Source organism: Megalobrama amblycephala, linkage group LG24, assembly GCF_018812025.1.
Source record: "Megalobrama amblycephala isolate DHTTF-2021 linkage group LG24, ASM1881202v1, whole genome shotgun sequence".
NCBI classification, from domain to species: Eukaryota; Metazoa; Chordata; class Actinopteri; order Cypriniformes; family Xenocyprididae; genus Megalobrama; species Megalobrama amblycephala.
This window is the reverse complement of record NC_063067.1, coordinates 25,298,754-25,317,494: the sequence shown is the minus strand read 5'-3', so window position 1 is coordinate 25,317,494 and position 18,741 is coordinate 25,298,754. Positions and strand designations below refer to the sequence as shown.

At 41.4% G+C, this 18,741-nt stretch overlaps 1 protein-coding gene across 1 annotated transcript; it reads right to left on the bottom strand.

The window, feature by feature from the left end:
• Nucleotides 1–6,780: 6,780 nt before the first annotated feature.
• Nucleotides 6,781–9,017, bottom strand: LOC125259781. The gene is made up of 2 exons (XM_048177703.1): nt 7,600–9,017; nt 6,781–7,511 (listed from the first exon to the last, which is right to left on the bottom strand). The coding sequence occupies exons 1-2, from the start codon at nt 7,937–7,939 to the stop codon at nt 6,781–6,783; spliced, it is 1,071 nt and encodes a 356-aa protein (XP_048033660.1). The 5' UTR covers nt 7,940–9,017.
• Nucleotides 9,018–18,741: the final 9,724 nt, after the last annotated feature.

Below are 18,741 nucleotides of genomic sequence, written 5' to 3'. Positions count from 1 at the left end.
TCTCAGGTAATTCCACAACTGCAGGGTCTGTCATTGAATAAGTAATTGAGTCCTCTGCTGCTGAGACCCCCGTTGTGTAATCTGAGATGTATTGATTTGCTTGATCATAGTCTCCTGTAAGTGGTAAATTTATGTATACTATGTGTATAATGGAAATTCAGTCAACTATTTATTCATCATAGAATACATAAATATATTATGATTAGTAAATTTATAAGACCACCTATCATAATATTGAGAAAAAAATCTTCCAGAAATGTTAAATACTTATGTAAAACTAAAATTGTGATTGTCTTATATTAGGCACAACAACTTGAATTTGTGTTCTTATACCCACATTTCAGCATCACATTCATTTTCATCACATTCAATTCAAATGCACCATTATTGCAATTTCTTACCAATTGATGGTCCAACGATCTTCACAATGTCATAAACCTTCCAGTTAGGGTTTGGTGGAGAATTGTTTTTAATGTTTGAGAGTGATGATGTCCATCGACACTTCAATGTTCCATTGTCATCAAAAATCAAACTGATTGGTACAACAGATGTCTGTCCATCACCGAATAAACAAATTCGATACTGAAATACGCACGCACACGCACACGCACACGCACACACACACACACGCATTATTCATAGTCTTTGGATCAAAATCAGGATAACATGCAATAAAAAAGGCAAAAACCCTGCCTTACTTACTTGACTAACTAATCAAACTGAATGCATGAGCGGTATAAGCGCTACCGCATTGTATTCATCTTTATCAATCAATGACAAAGGTATCATGATTGCTTTATGTCTCAGTTGAGTGGTGTCAGTATGTAACATTTTAGTGTGATTCCGAAATCCTTTGAATATGGCCAATTATTCTGGAGTCACATGGCTTAGTGTACAAAGGTTCCATTCTGCAAAAAAACTCACAAAAAATCAGATTTTCTTGAACTCCATGTATAAGGCAGTAGCTATCATTGGTCATTCTGTAACATTCTTTTGTCTTTGGCGTACCAGAGTTAACATTTGATTTCTTAGAACTTGATATTGCTTGCCTCTCTGCCAATCTGTTAGCTACTTGAATCAGTGGATCACTTGAACCGCGGATAAACCTCTTGATTTGACCCATATTGTTCTCAAACTTGTACGCTGAACAATAGTGTAATGATCTGTTGTAATTTGCAACATCAGTGAGATGTAGCAAGCAATGCACATTATATGAGATGAAACTCATGCTATACAGGCTGCTACCTTTTTCAACAAAATATGTTAACAGCTCATCTGCATAATCACGATGCTCCATTAGGTTTTCACTGTACAAGATGCGCATTCCAATACTAAGTGAAAGGAAGTGAATATACTTCTCCTTATCGAGAACATATTTCAAAATCACTGGTCCAGTATAAAGCAAAAATGTTCGGAATTCAGTTGCTTTCCAGTGCTTCAGTTCATCTAACCCGATGGGTTCCCTTTCATGGGAACATCGACGCTGCGTAGTCGCTTTGGGAACGCCTCTGCGTGATTACGTCTTGAAGCACTCGTGAAATCAAACCAATAGTGTAGCGGGACGTCAGAGCGGGTGACGTCACGGACCAGGAAACTATAAAGCACCCCTGAGAACAAAGAACGCCAGCTTCTGTGTCTTCAGCAAGCGCTCTGTGTATTGTGTGTCTTATTTGGTGTTGTCTGTCATTATTCACAGCAAACAAAATATCTCTTCGTCCGAGGACAAGAGTATTTAGTCACCAAGCATATATATTAGTTCCATATATGTATATTGCAAAGACACGATTATGGCGGAAAAAGACAAGCAACAGTTCACTAGATGTGCTCCTCCCTGCCCTCGTTTCATCACGGGCGGGGATACACACGATATGTGCGTTGCTTGTATGGGAGTGGAGCATGCACAGGCAGCTCTCGAGGGAGCTGTCTGTGTGCATTGTGAGAAGTTAACGCTCCGTGTACTCCGATCACGCCGCGCGTTCTTTGATAAAAAGGAGGACGCCGCGGCGAGTGTTCCCCAGGGCACGGGTCCCGCTGCTGCCGAGGCACAGCGTAGACTTCGTTCTTGGGGTTCACAAATGGATCTGGTGGAGGGGTTAGAGACGGGTTCTGCCCTATCTCGACCCTCACCTGCCAGGTCTGCTGCCTCTTCTCTGGCCGCGGAAGCACGCGTAGCGGTTTCTTCCCCCAGAGTGGAGGCACCGGAGCTTCGCTTATCTGTCTCCGAGGAGATGGATATAGCGTGCGCCGGCGCTGGAGATGAGGCTCCGCCACCCGCATCTCCAGCATATGAGGAGCTTTTTGAGGTGCTGTCTCGGGCAGTGGCTAAATTAAACATTGAATGGCCAGAAGAAAGACCTGAAGCGCGAGTTAAAAGCAAACTAGATGAGCGCTTTCTCCCTGCCCGAGCACAACCTCAGCCCCGGGGATTGCCGTTCTTTCCGGATCTCCACACCGAGGTGTCGAGATCGTGGCAGAATCCGGCGCATTTCCGTGTTCATAACCCAACGACATCTCTGTATAATAACATCATGGGAGGGAAAGAATACGGTTATACGGCGATGCCTCAGGTCGAAGAGACGCTCGCGAGCTATCTCTCGCCTGAGTCAGCATCGTCATTAAAATCCCCGACTTTGCCCACCAGACCCCTGCGTACAACATCAGCGTTGGTGGGCAGGGCTTACACCTCAGCGGGTCAGGCGGCTTCATGCCTCCATACTATGTCGATCCTCCAGGCATACCAAGCTGACCTGCTGGGGGAAATAGATCAGAGTGGCGAGGCGTCTTTTGAATGTATTCAAGAATTGAGAAAGGCGACTGACTTAGCTCTCCGGGCCACCAAGGAGACGGCAAAAGCAATCGGCCGGTCTATGGCAGCCCTGGTGGCCACGGAGAGGCATTTATGGCTGAACTTGTCAGATATCAAAGAACGCGATAAGGCAGTCCTTCTTGATGCACCAGTGTCTGTTCAGGGCCTCTTCGGCGACTCCGTAACATCGGTCGTCGAGAGGTTCCAGGAGGCAAAACGTCAGTCTGCAGCCTTTCAGAAGTTCTTCCCTCGCCGCTCTGCTGAGGCTGCTGAGCGGGAGCAGCCTCAGCCGTCTACAAGCTCCTCATCTGCGCATAGAGCGCAGCAAAAACAAAGTGTTGCCACCCGTGCTCCCCCGAGAAGATCTTGGGGACCGGGTAAGACAGCACAAGTGAAGCCTTCCCGGGGTAAAACAGATCTGCGGGCTGTTATTATTGCCAGGAAGGCTGCAAAAAAGTCCTGACACATGGGGTCCAGGACTTCCGAGGGCAGCCCCCACCGGAGTGGGTCCAGAAAAATTAAAATCCATAAAGTTGACCCATCTTCGGTGCCCTCAGGGGGCCGTTCTGTCAACCCCGCCACCTCGTGTGTCTCGGGGCACGGCAGCTCTGAGGAGGGTCGGCCAGCACCTGATTCGACTGTTCCCTGCCGGCGCGCCGCTTCAGGGCGTCGAGCCAAGTGCTCAAAAAACACCAGAGACCAGTCTCGAGAGACTGGTCCCCTTAGTAGAATATTTAGAAGAATGGAAAAGTCTTCCCAATATTTCTCAATGGGTGCTGCAAATGATAGAAAGGGGGTACAAAATACAATTCGGGTTTCGCCCGCCCCAGTTCAACGGGGTCCTCGCTACAGTAGTGGACCCCCAGCAGTCTCTGGTTATGGAACAAGAAGTGATGACACTTTTGCAAAAGGGGGCTATAGAGAGGGTTCCTCCCGCCAGCATACAGTCAGGGTTTTACAGCCGATACTTCATAGTTCCGAAGAAGGATGGAGGGTTGCGTCCTATTCTAGATTTACGCATGTTAAATCGTTCAGTGCAAAGGCTCAAGTTCAAGATGCTAACACTCAAACAGATCACTACACAGATCAGGTCCGAGGACTGGTTTGTGACAATAGATCTGAAAGACGCGTACTTCCATGTATCAATCCATCCTTCACATTGGAAGTTCCTCAGGTTTGCTTTCGGGGGCGAAGCTTACCAATACAAGGTTCTTCCGTTTGGCCTATCCCTTTCACCCCGCACCTTCACGAAGTGCGTGGATGCAGCGCTGGCTCCTCTGAGACTCCAGGGCATCCGCGTACTGAATTATATCGACGATTGGTTGATTCTAGCTCAATCAGAGCAACAGGCAGTTCAACATCGAGATGTAGTTCTGTCCCACATGAAGAAGTTAGGGTTGAGACTCAATGCCAAGAAAAGTGTGCTTTTACCGGCTCAAACTACCAATTACCTAGGGGTAGTTTGGGATTCCACTTCGATGCAGGCACATTTGTCCCCTGCTCGGGTGAATTCCATTCTCTCAACCGTGAAAGGGGTGAAATTAGGCCAGTCACTCACTGTGAAGCAAATTCAGAGAATGTTGGGTCTGATGGCAGCGGCGTCCAACGTGATACCTTTTGGCCTGCTGCACATGAGACCCCTACAGTGGTGGCTCAAAACCAGGGGGTTTTCTCCGAGGGGAAACCTTTTCGCACAATCAAGGTCACGCGGCGATGCCTTCGTGCTCTGGTGGTGTGGAAGAAGCCCTGGTTTCTATCCCAAGGTCTTGTGCTAGGAGCTCCTTGTCGTCGCAAAATGCTAACGACGGATGCTTCTCTCACAGGGTGGGGAGCGATCATGAGTGGTCGCTCAGCTCAGGGTCTTTGGGAGGACCATCATCGATCTCGGCATATAAATCAGCTGGAGATGATGGCGGTATTTCGAGCACTCAAATACTTCCTCCCAGACCTGAGGGGCCATCACGTGTTAGTTCAGTCAGACAACATGTCGGTGGTCTCTTATATCAACCATCAGGGGGGTCTGAGGTCTCGCCAATTGTGCAAGTTAGCTCATCAGATCCTCCTGTGGTCCCAGGGCAAGCTTCTCTCGCTGAGAGCAGCTTATATCCCGGGACGTCAAAATGTGGGAGCAGACATCCTGTCGAGGCAGGGGCCGAGGCCCGGGGAATGGAGGCTCCACCCCGAAGTGGTGGAACTGATTTGGAAAAAGTTCGGTCGTGCACAAGTCAACCTATTTGCCTCGAAAGAGACGTCTCACTGCCCGCTGTGGTTTTCTCTGACCCATCCAGCCCCTCTGGGGTTGGATGCTATGGTACAGACGTGGCCGAGGCTGCGTCTGTATGCATTTCCCCCGATCGCTCTGCTCCCCGGAGTTCTGGAGAGGGTTCGCCGGGACGGGGTCCGTCTAATATTGGTAGCCCCGTTCTGGCCGGCCCGAGTATGGTTCACGGATCTAGTATCCCTCTTAGAAGACTCCCCCATGGAGATTCCTGTCAGACAAGACCTCTTGTCTCAGTTGGGCGGCGCAATAGTTCACCCGCACCCAGAAATATGGAAACTGTGGGCCTGGCCCCTGAGGGGGCAGAGCTCGTAGAATCTGGTCTCTCAACTGAGGTTGTAGAGACCATTCTCCACTCCAGAGCTCCAACCACGAGAAAACTGTACGCGTATAAGTGGAAATTGTTTGCTACTTGGTGTAGCCACTCTCAGGTGGATCCGGTCCACTCTTCTATCAGTCAAGTACTGCAATTTCTCCAGGAGAAGTTCTCGGAGGGTTTAACTCCTTCTACATTGAAGGTTTATATTGCCGCTATTTCCGCTTATCACGCAAAAATAGAAGGTCTTTCTGTTGGTAGAAACCCTTTAGTTGTACGTTTTCTCCGTGGCACTCAGAGGCTGAGACCTGTTGTACGCACAAAAATGCCTTCCTGGGACTTAGCCATTGTGTTGGAAGGGTTAGCTGCGGCTCCCTTTGAACCTCTAGAGGAAGCATCTGAGAAGATCCTTACTCTCAAAACCGTATTTCTTCTGGCCATAACATCCCTCAAAAGAATCGGGGACTTACAAGCACTATCGGTTGCTCCTTCATGTTTAGACTTTGCACCTGGTATGGTCAAAGCCTTTCTACATCCTAGACCTGGATATGTTCCTAAGGTCCCTACTAATGTCCCAGGGCCTATTGTGCTGCAGGCCTTCTGTCCTCCACCTTTTACAAATCCGGATCAGGAGAAACTGAATCTGCTCTGCCCGGTGAGGGCTTTAGACGCGTATGTCCACAGAGCTGCCCTGTGGCGAAAGACTGAACAACTGTTTGTGTGTTACGGTTCTCCTAATAAGGGAGGTCCTGCGTCTAAGCAGAGAATGAGTAAGTGGGTGGTCGAGGCCATCTCTCTTGCTTACAAATCGGCCGGACAGCCCCCTCCTCTAGCTGTCCGGGCGCATTCTACCAGGGGCATGGCTGCCTCAAAGGCTTTGATGTCGGGGGTTCCCCTCCAAGACATATGTGATGCTGCTGGGTGGTCTTCTCAGCTTACTTTTGTTAGGTTTTATAACCTTAATGTGGGCTCCACTCCAGGGTCCTCAGTCCTGTCGTCCTGAAATAAAACACTACAGGCATTTGGTCTTATGGCCTAGTTGGAATAGCGTTCCCAAAGCGACTACGCAGCGTCGATGTTCCCATGAAAGGGAATGTCTCGGGTTACGTCTGTAACCCTGGTTCCCTGAATAAGGGAACGAGATGCTGCGTAGCTTAGCTATACTCCCTGCACGCCTGTGAGCGTCTGCTTCATCCATATCAGAAGCTGGCGTTCTTTGTTCTCAGGGGTGCTTTATAGTTTCCTGGTCCGTGACGTCACCCGCTCTGACGTCCCGCTACACTATTGGTTTGATTTCACGAGTGCTTCAAGACGTAATCACGCAGAGGCGTTCCCAAAGCGACTACGCAGCGTCTCGTTCCCTTATTCAGGGAACCAGGGTTACAGACGTAACCCGAGACGTTTCCTATTGAATTCAGGAGGTATGTGATGTCGGACAGCTTGATGAAAATAAGTAATGGTGCTAAGATGTCCAGCTGATAATCTATGGGCCAAAGGTCCTTCTTTCCACAGCATCAACATTCGCTTAGTCACTCCTAGATCTACACAATGCATGGGATCTATTGGGAACTGCCTGATCATATCAATGTCCAGATTCAAAAGAATGCTATCTGTTTTGTGATGTTCAGGATTTGTCTTCTGTCTAAATGACTCATTGGTTCTGAGATTTCCTTTATACAAAAAAAGCATTTTGCTCTCATGAACTCCCTTTACATCACAAAAGTCACAGCCATAGCGGCCATTAAACTGAACTATTCCTTTGATGAGGGCTCGTGCTGGTGCATCACATATGATGTTTTTGAGGACAATTCTCTTCCCTTTAAAGCCTGTTTCCATCAGTTCTTGCAGCTCCTCCATAAAATCCCTCAAAAACTCCAAATCATTTGGTTTCTTTGCTCCAGAAAACAGAGCAACAACAAAAGGACTGTTTTTCACTTCATCAATGTTGATGACAGCACACTGAAGTGGCCACATTGTGAGGTTTTTGGACTTGAAAATGGGTAGGCCATCAATATTCAAAGAAATCTCAAAGTGGTCGTATTTTGAAGTGTCTTGCTCAGACAGAGTATGCGTAAGACCTTCCTTTAATCCAAAATATGTGTATTTGCCACCTATCAAAAACAAGATTTTACAGTTCAGTGAAATTTCTGAATAATATTGCCAAATGAGTGCATGGACATTTTCAAAGTTAAAATGTACCTGATTTTTCTGTTATTCTCAAACTGCCAGAACGAGGTGTTTTCAATAGTGTTCGTCCGTCTGCTGGAACATCAATGTCATGTTCCTTCAAAATCTTAAGCAAATGAGTGAGAGAGGTCATGGAGATGTTGAATTTCATTGCCCACTCAGACAGCTTTTTCTCCAGAGACAAAGCTAGCTCTGAGTTACTTTCACTGGTAACATCCATGGAATCATTTAGTCTATCAATTTCATACCATAGCACTTGATCTTGCATATTAATTATGGTATTCTGTTGTGATTCTGAATCATACTGTTCTTGCAAGTCTTCATTTAGATGCTGCTCCACAACATTCAGCATATTTCCTGAGTCGTCTGATGAGTAGTCTGATTCAAGTTCTCTGGAGGAGTGTTCACTATCAGAAGTGTTTTCATTTTTTTTCTGAAGAGCCAAAATGATCTTTTTTGATTTTCTACGAGCTTTTTGTTGCTGTCTTTTCAATGCCTTAATTTTTGTTTCCAAATCCTAACAGGCCAAAAAGAACTTCTGTATTAGTAAAACATTATATGAAACACATAAATCTTTTACAAATTTTTTTTGTTTGAGAGGACAACCTTAGCCACTCTCACTGATTACTGTATTTGATAATTGTTTAAGAAGTCTTCTTTGGACAATTGTTGTGTATCCTAAAGAAAGTGTGTATCATAAAGTACTTTAAACTACACTTTTGTAGATCTACACTTTACATTCTTAATGATGTAGTGTTGCATCTGATGTCTGGGTAAAGTTGCTTGTTATGTTAATAAGAGGATGAATGTCAGTCACTTTGAGTTTTGGTAAATGGGAAGTGACGTTGAAGCTTTTAACATAAAACAGCTACAGTTCCGCAGATAGAAGTTGTTGTTAAAAAACTAGTCATATAGCGTGGTGAAATAAGGCTTTTTATCTTTAATATGAGTGTCTAAGAGTAGGCGTACTTCATCTTTTTATCCAAAGAGCAATGATAGTTTACGCTATTCCACCAGTGCAGCATTCTTGCTTACTGTTGTTTTACAGCGCTTGTTAATTATTGAAATATAAGTATAAATAAAAAAAATTAATATATTGAAATATAAAGTTAGTAATGTTGTAATGATCTGACATAACAGGCCTAACAATTCACAAATACTGATATGCAAACTAGCTGCAGCTAGCAATTTTGGTGTGATTACTGAAGGTAAAATGGCTGGTGCACATGTAGCATGTGTGAGCAGTACTCTGCTAAAAAAAAAAAAAAGACCAGACCACATTGCACATCTAAAAGTATGTAAATAGGCCACTCACCATTTCTGCGGTGTAACAATACCATGCACAACTTTTTCTTCTTCTTTACATGTTTTATGGTGGTTGGAAGACCAGCTTAGATGGTGCATTTACCACCGCCAACTGGACCGGAGTGTGAAGCATTCACAATGAGCTTACGCTTTACACACATGCTGAGGATCACAGTATGAGGATCAGATGAACTCACGTTGAGCTCACGCTTTACACACATGCTGAGGATCACAGTATGAGGATCAGATGAACTCACGTTGAGCTCACGCTTTACACACATGCTGAGGATCACAGTATGAGGATCAGATGAACTCACGTTGAGCTCACGCTTTACACACATGCTGAGGATCACAGTATGAGGATCAGATGAACTCACGTTGAGCTCACGCTTTACACACATGCTGAGGATCACAGTATGAGGATCAGATGAACTCACGTTGAGCTCACGCTTTACACACATGCTGAGGATCACAGTATGAGGATTGTGTGATGTCACTGTGATCATCGCATGATCTCACGTGTTGACTGGGTTGGTTTCTAAGCTAGTAGGATTGACAACCATGCACCACTTAAAGCATTCCTAGACGCGTGCTCGGGGTTTATGGACGCCTACCAGTCTCCTTGTCGACCTGCTTGAGCCTAGGCTGGGTATGATAACAGGATGAGGAGGGAAGGTAAAGTGAGTGTCATACTATTTTGAAAGAAGTGTTCCGTTTCCCAAATATTTGTTAAATATTTCTAAACACTCTGCTTTTATGACTTTCACAGGTACAAATCCAAAAACCAGCGGCAGTAGTCAAACCAGAAGAGGACAGCTGAGAGGGAGCGAGAGATAGAGAAAGTGAGAGAGGAAGAAAGAGAGTGGAGTTTTTTTCCCAAAGTTTGGAAAAATTACAGGGTTGACAGAGTGGTGGCGCTAGGGAGTCGCTACACCTAGGGGGTTAGCCTGCTGCTCTAGCAGGACAAGTTAACTGACCCAAGTATTGAGGAAGACCCCAAAATTTTCCTTAAATAAATGAATTAAATCAAAGACTGAGGGAGTGAAAGTCTGAGACTAAACTTTATTTTAAATGAAATTTGAATTCAAATTTGGAAATTATGGTTGTGAATTAAAATTGTAATGGGTCCAGCATTAAACATTGAGAGTAATTATAATCAAATTAATCAATCAAGTATCATCTGAATTAGGGAAGCCCAAATCCTAATTAATGACTAATGAAATTAAAATTTCAGAGCAATAATTATTAGTTAATGATTACAATTGACAGATGTTGGTAAGGAACTACCATTAAATTAATCCACAAATATCCATATGAAAGCTAAACTGCAATTGATTATGAAATTGATTTACAATTAAAATTGAAATCAAATTAAGATTCCCAATCAAAAATTCATATTCCCAGATGTCATTAAAATCAGTAAGAGCAGTTACAAATAACAGGAAATGTCCTCAAAAGTAATCAGGATGATTGCTAATTACTGAAACCAAAATATCAAATTTAGGAGAGAGACAACTCTTCAACAAATGAGATTAACAAAACAGGTTTATTAATTTAACATTTGTCACGTTCTCTCAAATGGGAGGAGATGAGAAAAGATAAGATGTGTAAGTTAGACAGAGAGGGAGGTGAAAGCACTAGAGTGAATTAAAGTTCAGTAAGAAAGAAGTCATTCCAACATTGCAACATTGCAACATTGCATTCAGACCACAAAATGCTATGCTAGCCACTAGCCCTTTAGCAATGCTATTAGCTTTACATAGACTGTAATGCAGCTGCGCTAGTTTTAGCTAGCTCTACTTATGCTAAGCTTTGTTTACACAAATTTGAATATGGCGCTGGCAGACTGCGCATGCGCACTTAAAGGTTGTCCCGGAAAAGGTTTCTTAGGGCTTCCGGGTTACAGCTGGCAGTGTTTACGAGTATTATATCTCATCTCATGAATGAGCGGATATAGGCGGCACATTAGGTAGCTACTCTCTAATGTAACCATGCAGGGATTTTAGCTTAGTTGAAATAACATTGGAACACACAATATTATTCACTATAGCTACAAAGCCTTAACCCTCTGGAGTCTGAGGCTGATTTGGGGCCTGGAGAAGTTTTGACATGCCCTGACATTTATGCTTTTTTCAGTTGTTCATAAACATATTAATGACAAAGGTGTCAATACACTGTATTCAGCACAAACTAGGCTACCATAATATGTGAGGAACATGTATGCACATGTTTGTGTTTTTGAAAGAATAACGTTTATGCGTGGTTATTGAAAAAACAAAAAAATTAAGTCACTGAAATAAGGCCAAAAATATATATTAAATCTGTGTTTACAAGACTTTTGGGTATTGGAGGTTGTAGGCTAGAGTTTTTGCTTCAAAATTATGTAAAAATTATAATGCCTACTTGTTCATTTAAAACAATATATTGATTTAGTTTTGTAAGACACTGTCAAGAATCACAGTATGCGTGGAGGCGTGAATCATCATGAATAATGCTGTGATTCACACCTGAGAAGACAAAACATCCGCATAAGGACCTGTAATGACCTGCATAATAATAAGGCTTTTCAGTCAGGTAGGTTGTGAAAAAAACCCTCTGTGATCATGCTGATAACAGGATTAATGTCCACTCTTGACAAAAAAAAACAAAAAAACATGATTTTTGTGATCTCATGCATGCACGTATTATTGCACATCATGAGAAGAAAATTTTGTATAGGCCTCTGTTACATTACAGTACCAGTCAAAAGATTGAACGCATTGCCATTATAATGTTTTTAAAAGAAGTCTTAAGTCTCTAACCGAATAATGGTTTTCTGTTTTAATATACTTTAAAATATAATGTATTTCTGTGATGCAAAGCATCTGAACATTCCTCCCTCTATGGCATTTCATATAAGCTACTATATTTGTTATATAGCCTAAATGTTAATGTGCAGTTGACAAACTATACATCATTAAAAATATCTAAGACTCAAGCTTCACATTTTGACCTCTGTTTTACTCTTAAAATCTTATATTGACCGTAATTTCTTAATATGCTTAAAAACATGCACATTTGGAGAAATATTCTCATATGTTTATGTCAATTTTCTATACAGAGGAGTAATATTTATTCAATATTTATTGTCATCACTAGGAGCGCTGGATACTGTGTTTTCAATTCATACTTGCAGCCGGAGGGCGCTCTGTACACCTTTAGTCCACAAATTACTCTAAAGAACAGGCATATCATGTGACATTCCAGGAACTAACAGAGGCTTCCAGAGATAGCTAACAATGGCTATAACATGCAGATAAACACTTTTCAAGATAATAAATACACGATTGAGACAAAGTATACATGTATTGCCTCAGAATTTGCGTCTGAATAGCGATCGCTCCGTGGGCATGGCCACATTAGCGGATAATGAGCTAAATCACGGGCGTGTGACGTGTCTCTTTTCATACAGATTACATAAACAATCTATATGAAAAGAATTTCTGTTTTCGATTTGACTTACATGATTTAAAACCTAACATTTCAACGTTTCTTTAGACATAAGTCTAATTTTTTGTGATTAGTATTCACTAAGTTACAGTTCATTTTCTGAGAAGAATCAGATTGGACTTCGTTCAGAGGGAGACGAGAGATCATGCTTCATGTTTGTTTTCTTTATTTTACAAAAAGCACATCATTTTGTTTTTACTCTGAGTGTACACAAATAAAATAATATATTTCACAGATTAAAAAATTGTGTATAACTCTTAATTGTATGTGCAACATTGATGGAATATTTTGAGTCTCTTTCACATTGGTAAGAAAAAACCAAGGTGGTATCGCCGGCGATACCTCCGACTCAAGGGTGTTGGGAATAAGACTGGGAATCAGAGGTAATTCTTCCCACCCTGCCCACCCACAATCTTTCTCTCCATCTGATTCCTTACTGTACTGTCTTCGTCATCGTCACTGATCTCAGCCAGTTCAGATTCTTCATCGTCAGTAGTCCTGTCCATCACAGAGTCTTCGTCACCACCAGCCCCAGCCACCACCAAACCTGCTTCCTCTCATAGTCCTCTCCTGCCATTCCCACGCCTTCACCTCCGCTGGCACTCTTCAATCCCACAGGTCCACCATCAACCTGGCCAAGCAACCCTGATCTGCTGTGGGGGGTTTAATACAGCTTCAACTGCTCTTTCTGGTTTGCTTGTCAAACTGAGTTCCTTGAAGGCCACTGTTCTGCAGAGTTTAGAACCAGCTAATCGAGGTCTAGAAACTTCCAGGCAGGTGTTTTGGAGCTGTTTGGAGCTATAGTCTGCAGAACATTGGTCCTCTACCAGCAGAGGGTGCAGCTCTGTACTGTTTACTGTAGCATTGTACTGTAACAATTTTTAGGAATCTGCTTCGATCAACACATGTAGCCTTGTTCGCATAAGATTTGCCTTAGTCCTAAACCAGTTCACAGGCAAGGCTCGTGTGAGGATGTATTATTGTGGAATTGTCAGCTGAAGTGCTTTTTGAATTAGACCAGTGGTTCCCAAACCTGTCCTGGAGGACCCCCAGCCCTGCACATTTTCCATGTCTCCCTATTTCTGACACACCCATTCCTGGTCTTGCTGTCTCTACTAATGAGCACATGAGTTAAATCAGGTGTGATAAACGAGGGAAACATACAAAATGTGCAGGGCTGGGGGTCCTCCAGGACAGGTTTGGGAACCACTGAATTAGACATTACTACAAAATGAATATGCACAAAACTACACATATTTAAATATTTATTCGTATTATGATTTAATGACAAAATTCGGGAGGAGCAACTTACAAATAATCTGACAAATCATCACGTCATTTCAGCCGGCTCTTAGCAATCAGTAATCAACATATATACCCAATCAGCATGAGTGAAACCATATATATAGACAAAGTCGACTCACCCATATTCCTTGACAGTTTTACAGCATCCCTCCACCACCCCGTCTCCTCACACTTGCCTGGTTACTTTCCTAACCAGAATACAGGGGGACTACTCTGGGCCAAATACCGAGCTCTGAGCCCTCTCCTCAGACAGCACGCCAAATAACCATACTATTATGCATACTATTTACTATCTGATTTGTGAATTCTTATTAAAGAAGCGAATGACACTCGAAACCTGCGCAAGGGGTTTGTGTTATTTTTGAATCAGAATACGAAGCAGTCACGTGGTTGTGTGCGAAAACAAAGCTTCGAATATCACAGATCACATAGTTATGACAAATCGAATCAAGCTCCTGTACAGTGCTTAACTCTCTGGAGTCGGGTAACGCGCCGGCGCGTTTTGCAGGATTTTTTTCACATTGCAGCTAAACAGACTTAAAAAACTCCTTCATTTCTTGTCATAGAGACATAAGTAATATATCAATTGAAACTATAGAATGTCTTCTTTTATTTGTGTACACTCAGAGTAAAAACACAATGTTGTGCTTTTTGTAAAATAAAGAAAACTAACATGATGCGTGATCTCTCGTCTCCCTCTGAACGAAGTCCAATCTGATAGTTCTCAGAAAATGAACTGTAACTTAGTGAATACTAATGACAAAAAAATTAGACTTATGTCTAAAGAAATGTTGAAATGTCAGGTTTTAACACTCTGAGGTCTGAAAACGTGCCGGCGCGTTTTGCAGGGTTTTTTTCACATTGCAGCAAAACAGACTTAAAATACTCCGTCATTTTTTGTCATAGAGACATAAGTAATATATCAATTGAAACTATAGAATATCTTCTTTTATTTGTATACACTCAGAGTAAAAACAAAATGTTGTGCTTTTTGTAAAATAAAGAAAACTAACATGATGCGTGATTTCTCCTCTCCCTCTGAACGAAGTCCAATCTGATAGTTCTCAGATAATGAACTGTAACTTAGTGAATACTAATCACAGAAAAATTAAACTTATGTCTAAAAAAACGTTAAGATGTCAGGTTTTAAATCACGTAAGTCAAATCGAAAACAAACCTTCTGTGTTTATGTAATCTGTATGAAAAGAGAGCCATGTCAGAAGTCCGTGATTCAGCTCATTATCTGCTAATGCGGCCACGCCCACGGAGCCAGCGCTATTCAGACGCAAATTCTGAGGCAATACATGCATTCATCGTCTCAATCGTGTATTTATTGTCTTGAAAAGTGTTTATCTGGATGTAAAAGTCATGGTTAACGATCTCTAGAAGACATGCAGTTAGTTCCTGTTGTCTTTTCTTCTATAGATGCATTTTAGATGAGTTTTTGTTTCTTTAGCGCCCTCCGGCTGCAGTATGAATTGGAAACTCCATTCATGGAATAGCCTCTTCTTCTTTTAGATGAATTTGTGGACTAAAAATGCACAGAGCGCCCTCCGACTTCAAGGATGAATTGAAAACACCAGCGCTCATAGTAATGACAATGAATATTAAATAAATATAACTCCTCTGTATAGAAAATTGACATCTCCAAATGTGCATGCTTTTAAACTAAAAGCCTATATTCAGACTCTTTGCATAACAAAAATACATTATATTTTAAAGTATAATATAAAACCATTACTTTATATTGTAATAATATTTTTCTGTATGTTTCATATATCATGATGAGCTTGAGACATCACAGAAGGTTTTTTTCACAGCCTACCTGACTGAAATGCCTCATTAATATGCAAGTCATTTCAGCTCATTACTATCCAATTCTTTTGTCTTCTCAGGTGAGAATGGCCCATTATTCAGTGGTGATTCATGCCTCCACGCATACTGTGTTTCTTGGCAAAAAGTGTCTTACAAAAACTAAATCAATATATTGTTTTATATGAAGGAGTAGGCAGCATAATTTTTACATAATTTTGAAGCAAAAACTCTAGTTTACAACCTCAAATACCCTAAAGTATTGTAAACACAGATTTACTATACTTTTTTTGGCCTTATTTCAGTGACTGAAGTTTTTTGTTTTTTCAATAACCACGCATAAATGTTATTCCTTCAAAAACACAAACATGTACATACATGTTCCTCACATATTATTGTAGCCTAGTTGTGCTGAATACAGTGTAATGACACTTTTTCCATTAATATGTTTATGAACAACTGAAAAAAAGCACAAATGTCAGGGCATGTCAAAACTTCTCCAGGCCCCAAATCAGCCTCAGACTCCAGAGGGTTAAATCATGCAAGTCAAATCGAAAACAAACATTCTGTGTTTATGTAGTCTGTATGAAAAGAGAGCCATGTCAGAAGTCCGTGATTCAGGTCATTATCAGCTAATGCGGCCACGGCCACGGAACGAGCACTATTCAGACACAAATTCTGAGTCAATACTTGAATGCATCATCTCAATCGTGTATTTATTGTCTTGAAAAGTGTTTATCTGGATGTTAAAGCCATGGTTAGCGATCTCTGGAAGACATGCCGTTAGTTCCTGGTTCCTGTTCTTCTTTAGATGAATTTGTGGCCTAAAGGTGTACAGAGCGCCCTCCGGCTGCAAGTATGAATTGAAAACACAGTATCCAGCGCTCACAGTGATGACAATAAATATTGAATAAATATTACTCCTCTTTATAGAAAATTGACATAAACATATAAGAATCCATCAATATTTCTCCAAATGTGCATGCTTTTAAGCTAAAAGCCTATATGAAATGCCATAGAGGTAACATAATTGTTCAGACACTTTGCATCACAGAAATACATTATATTTTAAAGTATAGAATAGAATACCATTATTTTAAATTGTAATAATATTTCACAGTATTGCTGTTTATGATGAGCTGAGACATGATCACAGAGGGTTTTTTCACAGCCTACCTGACTGAAAGGCCTCATTAATATGCAAGTCATTTCAGGTCATTATTATGCGATTCTTTTGTCTTCTTAGGTGTAAATGACCCATTATTCATGATGATTCACACCTCCACGCATACTGTGTTTCTTGACAAAAAGTGTCTTACAAAAACTAAAATCAATATATTGTTTTTATATGAAGGAGTAGGCAGCATAATTTTTACATCATTCTGAAGCAAAAACTCTAGTCTACAACCTCCAATACCCAGAAATCTGTGAACACAGATTTAATATACTTTTTTTTTGGCCTTATTTCACTGACTTAAGTTTTTTGTTTTTTCAATAACCACGCATAAACGTTATTCCTTCAAAAACACAAACATGTGCATACATGTTCCTCACATATTATGGTAGCCTAGTTTGTGCTGAATACAGTGTAATGACACTTTTTCCATTAATATGTTTATGAACAAAGCACAAATGTCAGGGCATGTCAAAACTTCTCCAGGCCCCAAATCAGCCTCAGACTCCAGAGGGTTAACTCTGAGATGTTTCATTTTTTAGATACAAGCTTTGAAGCCTCAGTGCCGAACATCATATCACTACCTTGTGATAATTCCAGCAATCTCCTCGTAAATCCTTTCCTACAGTCTCCTCCCAGTCTCCACCAGTAAGGAGGTGTGTGCTCCGTCCATCCTCTGATCCATCTTCATGATCTTCTCTTCACCCTGGTAATACAATAAAGACTGCCCCTAATAGTCGACTAATCGTTAGTTGACTAGAAGAGGCTTAGTCAACCAAAATGTTATTAGTTGGTTAGTCGCAGAAAAAAAAAAGGTCACTCAGTCCGCGAGGGAGAGATTGTTAACGGCGGGTCCTTGTGCTAATTACAGTATGTCGGGCGCGGAATCCAAACGTTGGCCTATCATCCATCAACCTCAAATATGGCTTATCATTTGAAACATGTAAATAGAAGCAACTTTACATGGCTGCTAACTCTAACATTAACCTAGATAAATGTGCACTATTCATAGGTGTGATTGGCAAAGGACAAAAAAGCAGGAAACTATACGGTGCACTTACCATGGGGGCGGGGCTTTGTTATGGGGAGGGGCTTGTGGAGGGGCGTGGCTTGCTTTTGTACTGTTTTTTTTATGATAAAGTTATGTAAAATAACTGCTTAGTGCTGCAAAACAGACAACTCTGCTAATGCTAACTTAATTCTATATAAACTATTAGGGGTGTGACGAGACAGGTATCTCATGAGACGAGACTCGAGATTGAGTTCACAAGATGAGACAAGATGGCGAAATACAGGACTAGAAAAAATATTCTGCAGGTGTATTTGAAATGTTTTAACTAATCATCTTGTAATGAATGTCATTCAGTTCTACTTTCTGAGTATGAATTATCATATGCAGTAAAAGACAACAATACTCAAGTACTGTAAAAGGTTTTGACACAAACTCAACTGACTGACTTCTCTTCTGTATGATTTCAGTCTCTTCAGACCTTATTGTACAAGATTTATGAACTTTTGACCTCCTAACTGAACTCCTTTCCACAAACTGATCATAGAAATAAAACAGTATAAATGAAAATGGTAACACTTTACAATAAGGTCTCATTTATTAACATTAATGTATTAACCAACATCAACTAACAATGAGAAATATCTTTGCTACAGTATTTATTAATCTAACATGTTTATGTTAGTTAATAAAAATAGTCATTCATTGTTAGTTCATGATAGTTCACAGTGCATTAACTAATGTTAACAAATGAAACCTTATTGTTTGTGCTTAATAAGATTAAGAGAAAACTGTTATTCATTTTTATGGGAACACTTTACATTAAGTGCAACCATAATCACACTCTCTCAATATTCAAAGTGCAAATAAGACCAAATTTTTCTTTGATACAGAGCTGAGAGATGGTTACAACTACACTGCCCAGCCTAAAATAGCTTTCATATTGAGAGATATCTGCATTCATCAGGGAGACGCTTTCAAAATGCGGGGTATTGAAATCGCGTTTGAATGCGCGCTCACGTTTACTTTCACTTTCGTGATCGCGTGTACTCTGTGAATG

Excerpts from the sequence above, each read along its gene's own strand:
- LOC125259781 (XM_048177703.1), bottom strand. The coding sequence starts at position 7,939 with ATGCTGAATGTTGTGGAGCAGCATCTAAATGAAGACTTGCAAGAACAG. Across the intron at positions 7,512-7,599 it reads GAGAATAACAGAAAAATCAG|GTGGCAAATACACATATTTT; the intron begins GTACATTTTAAC and ends TGTTTTTGATAG.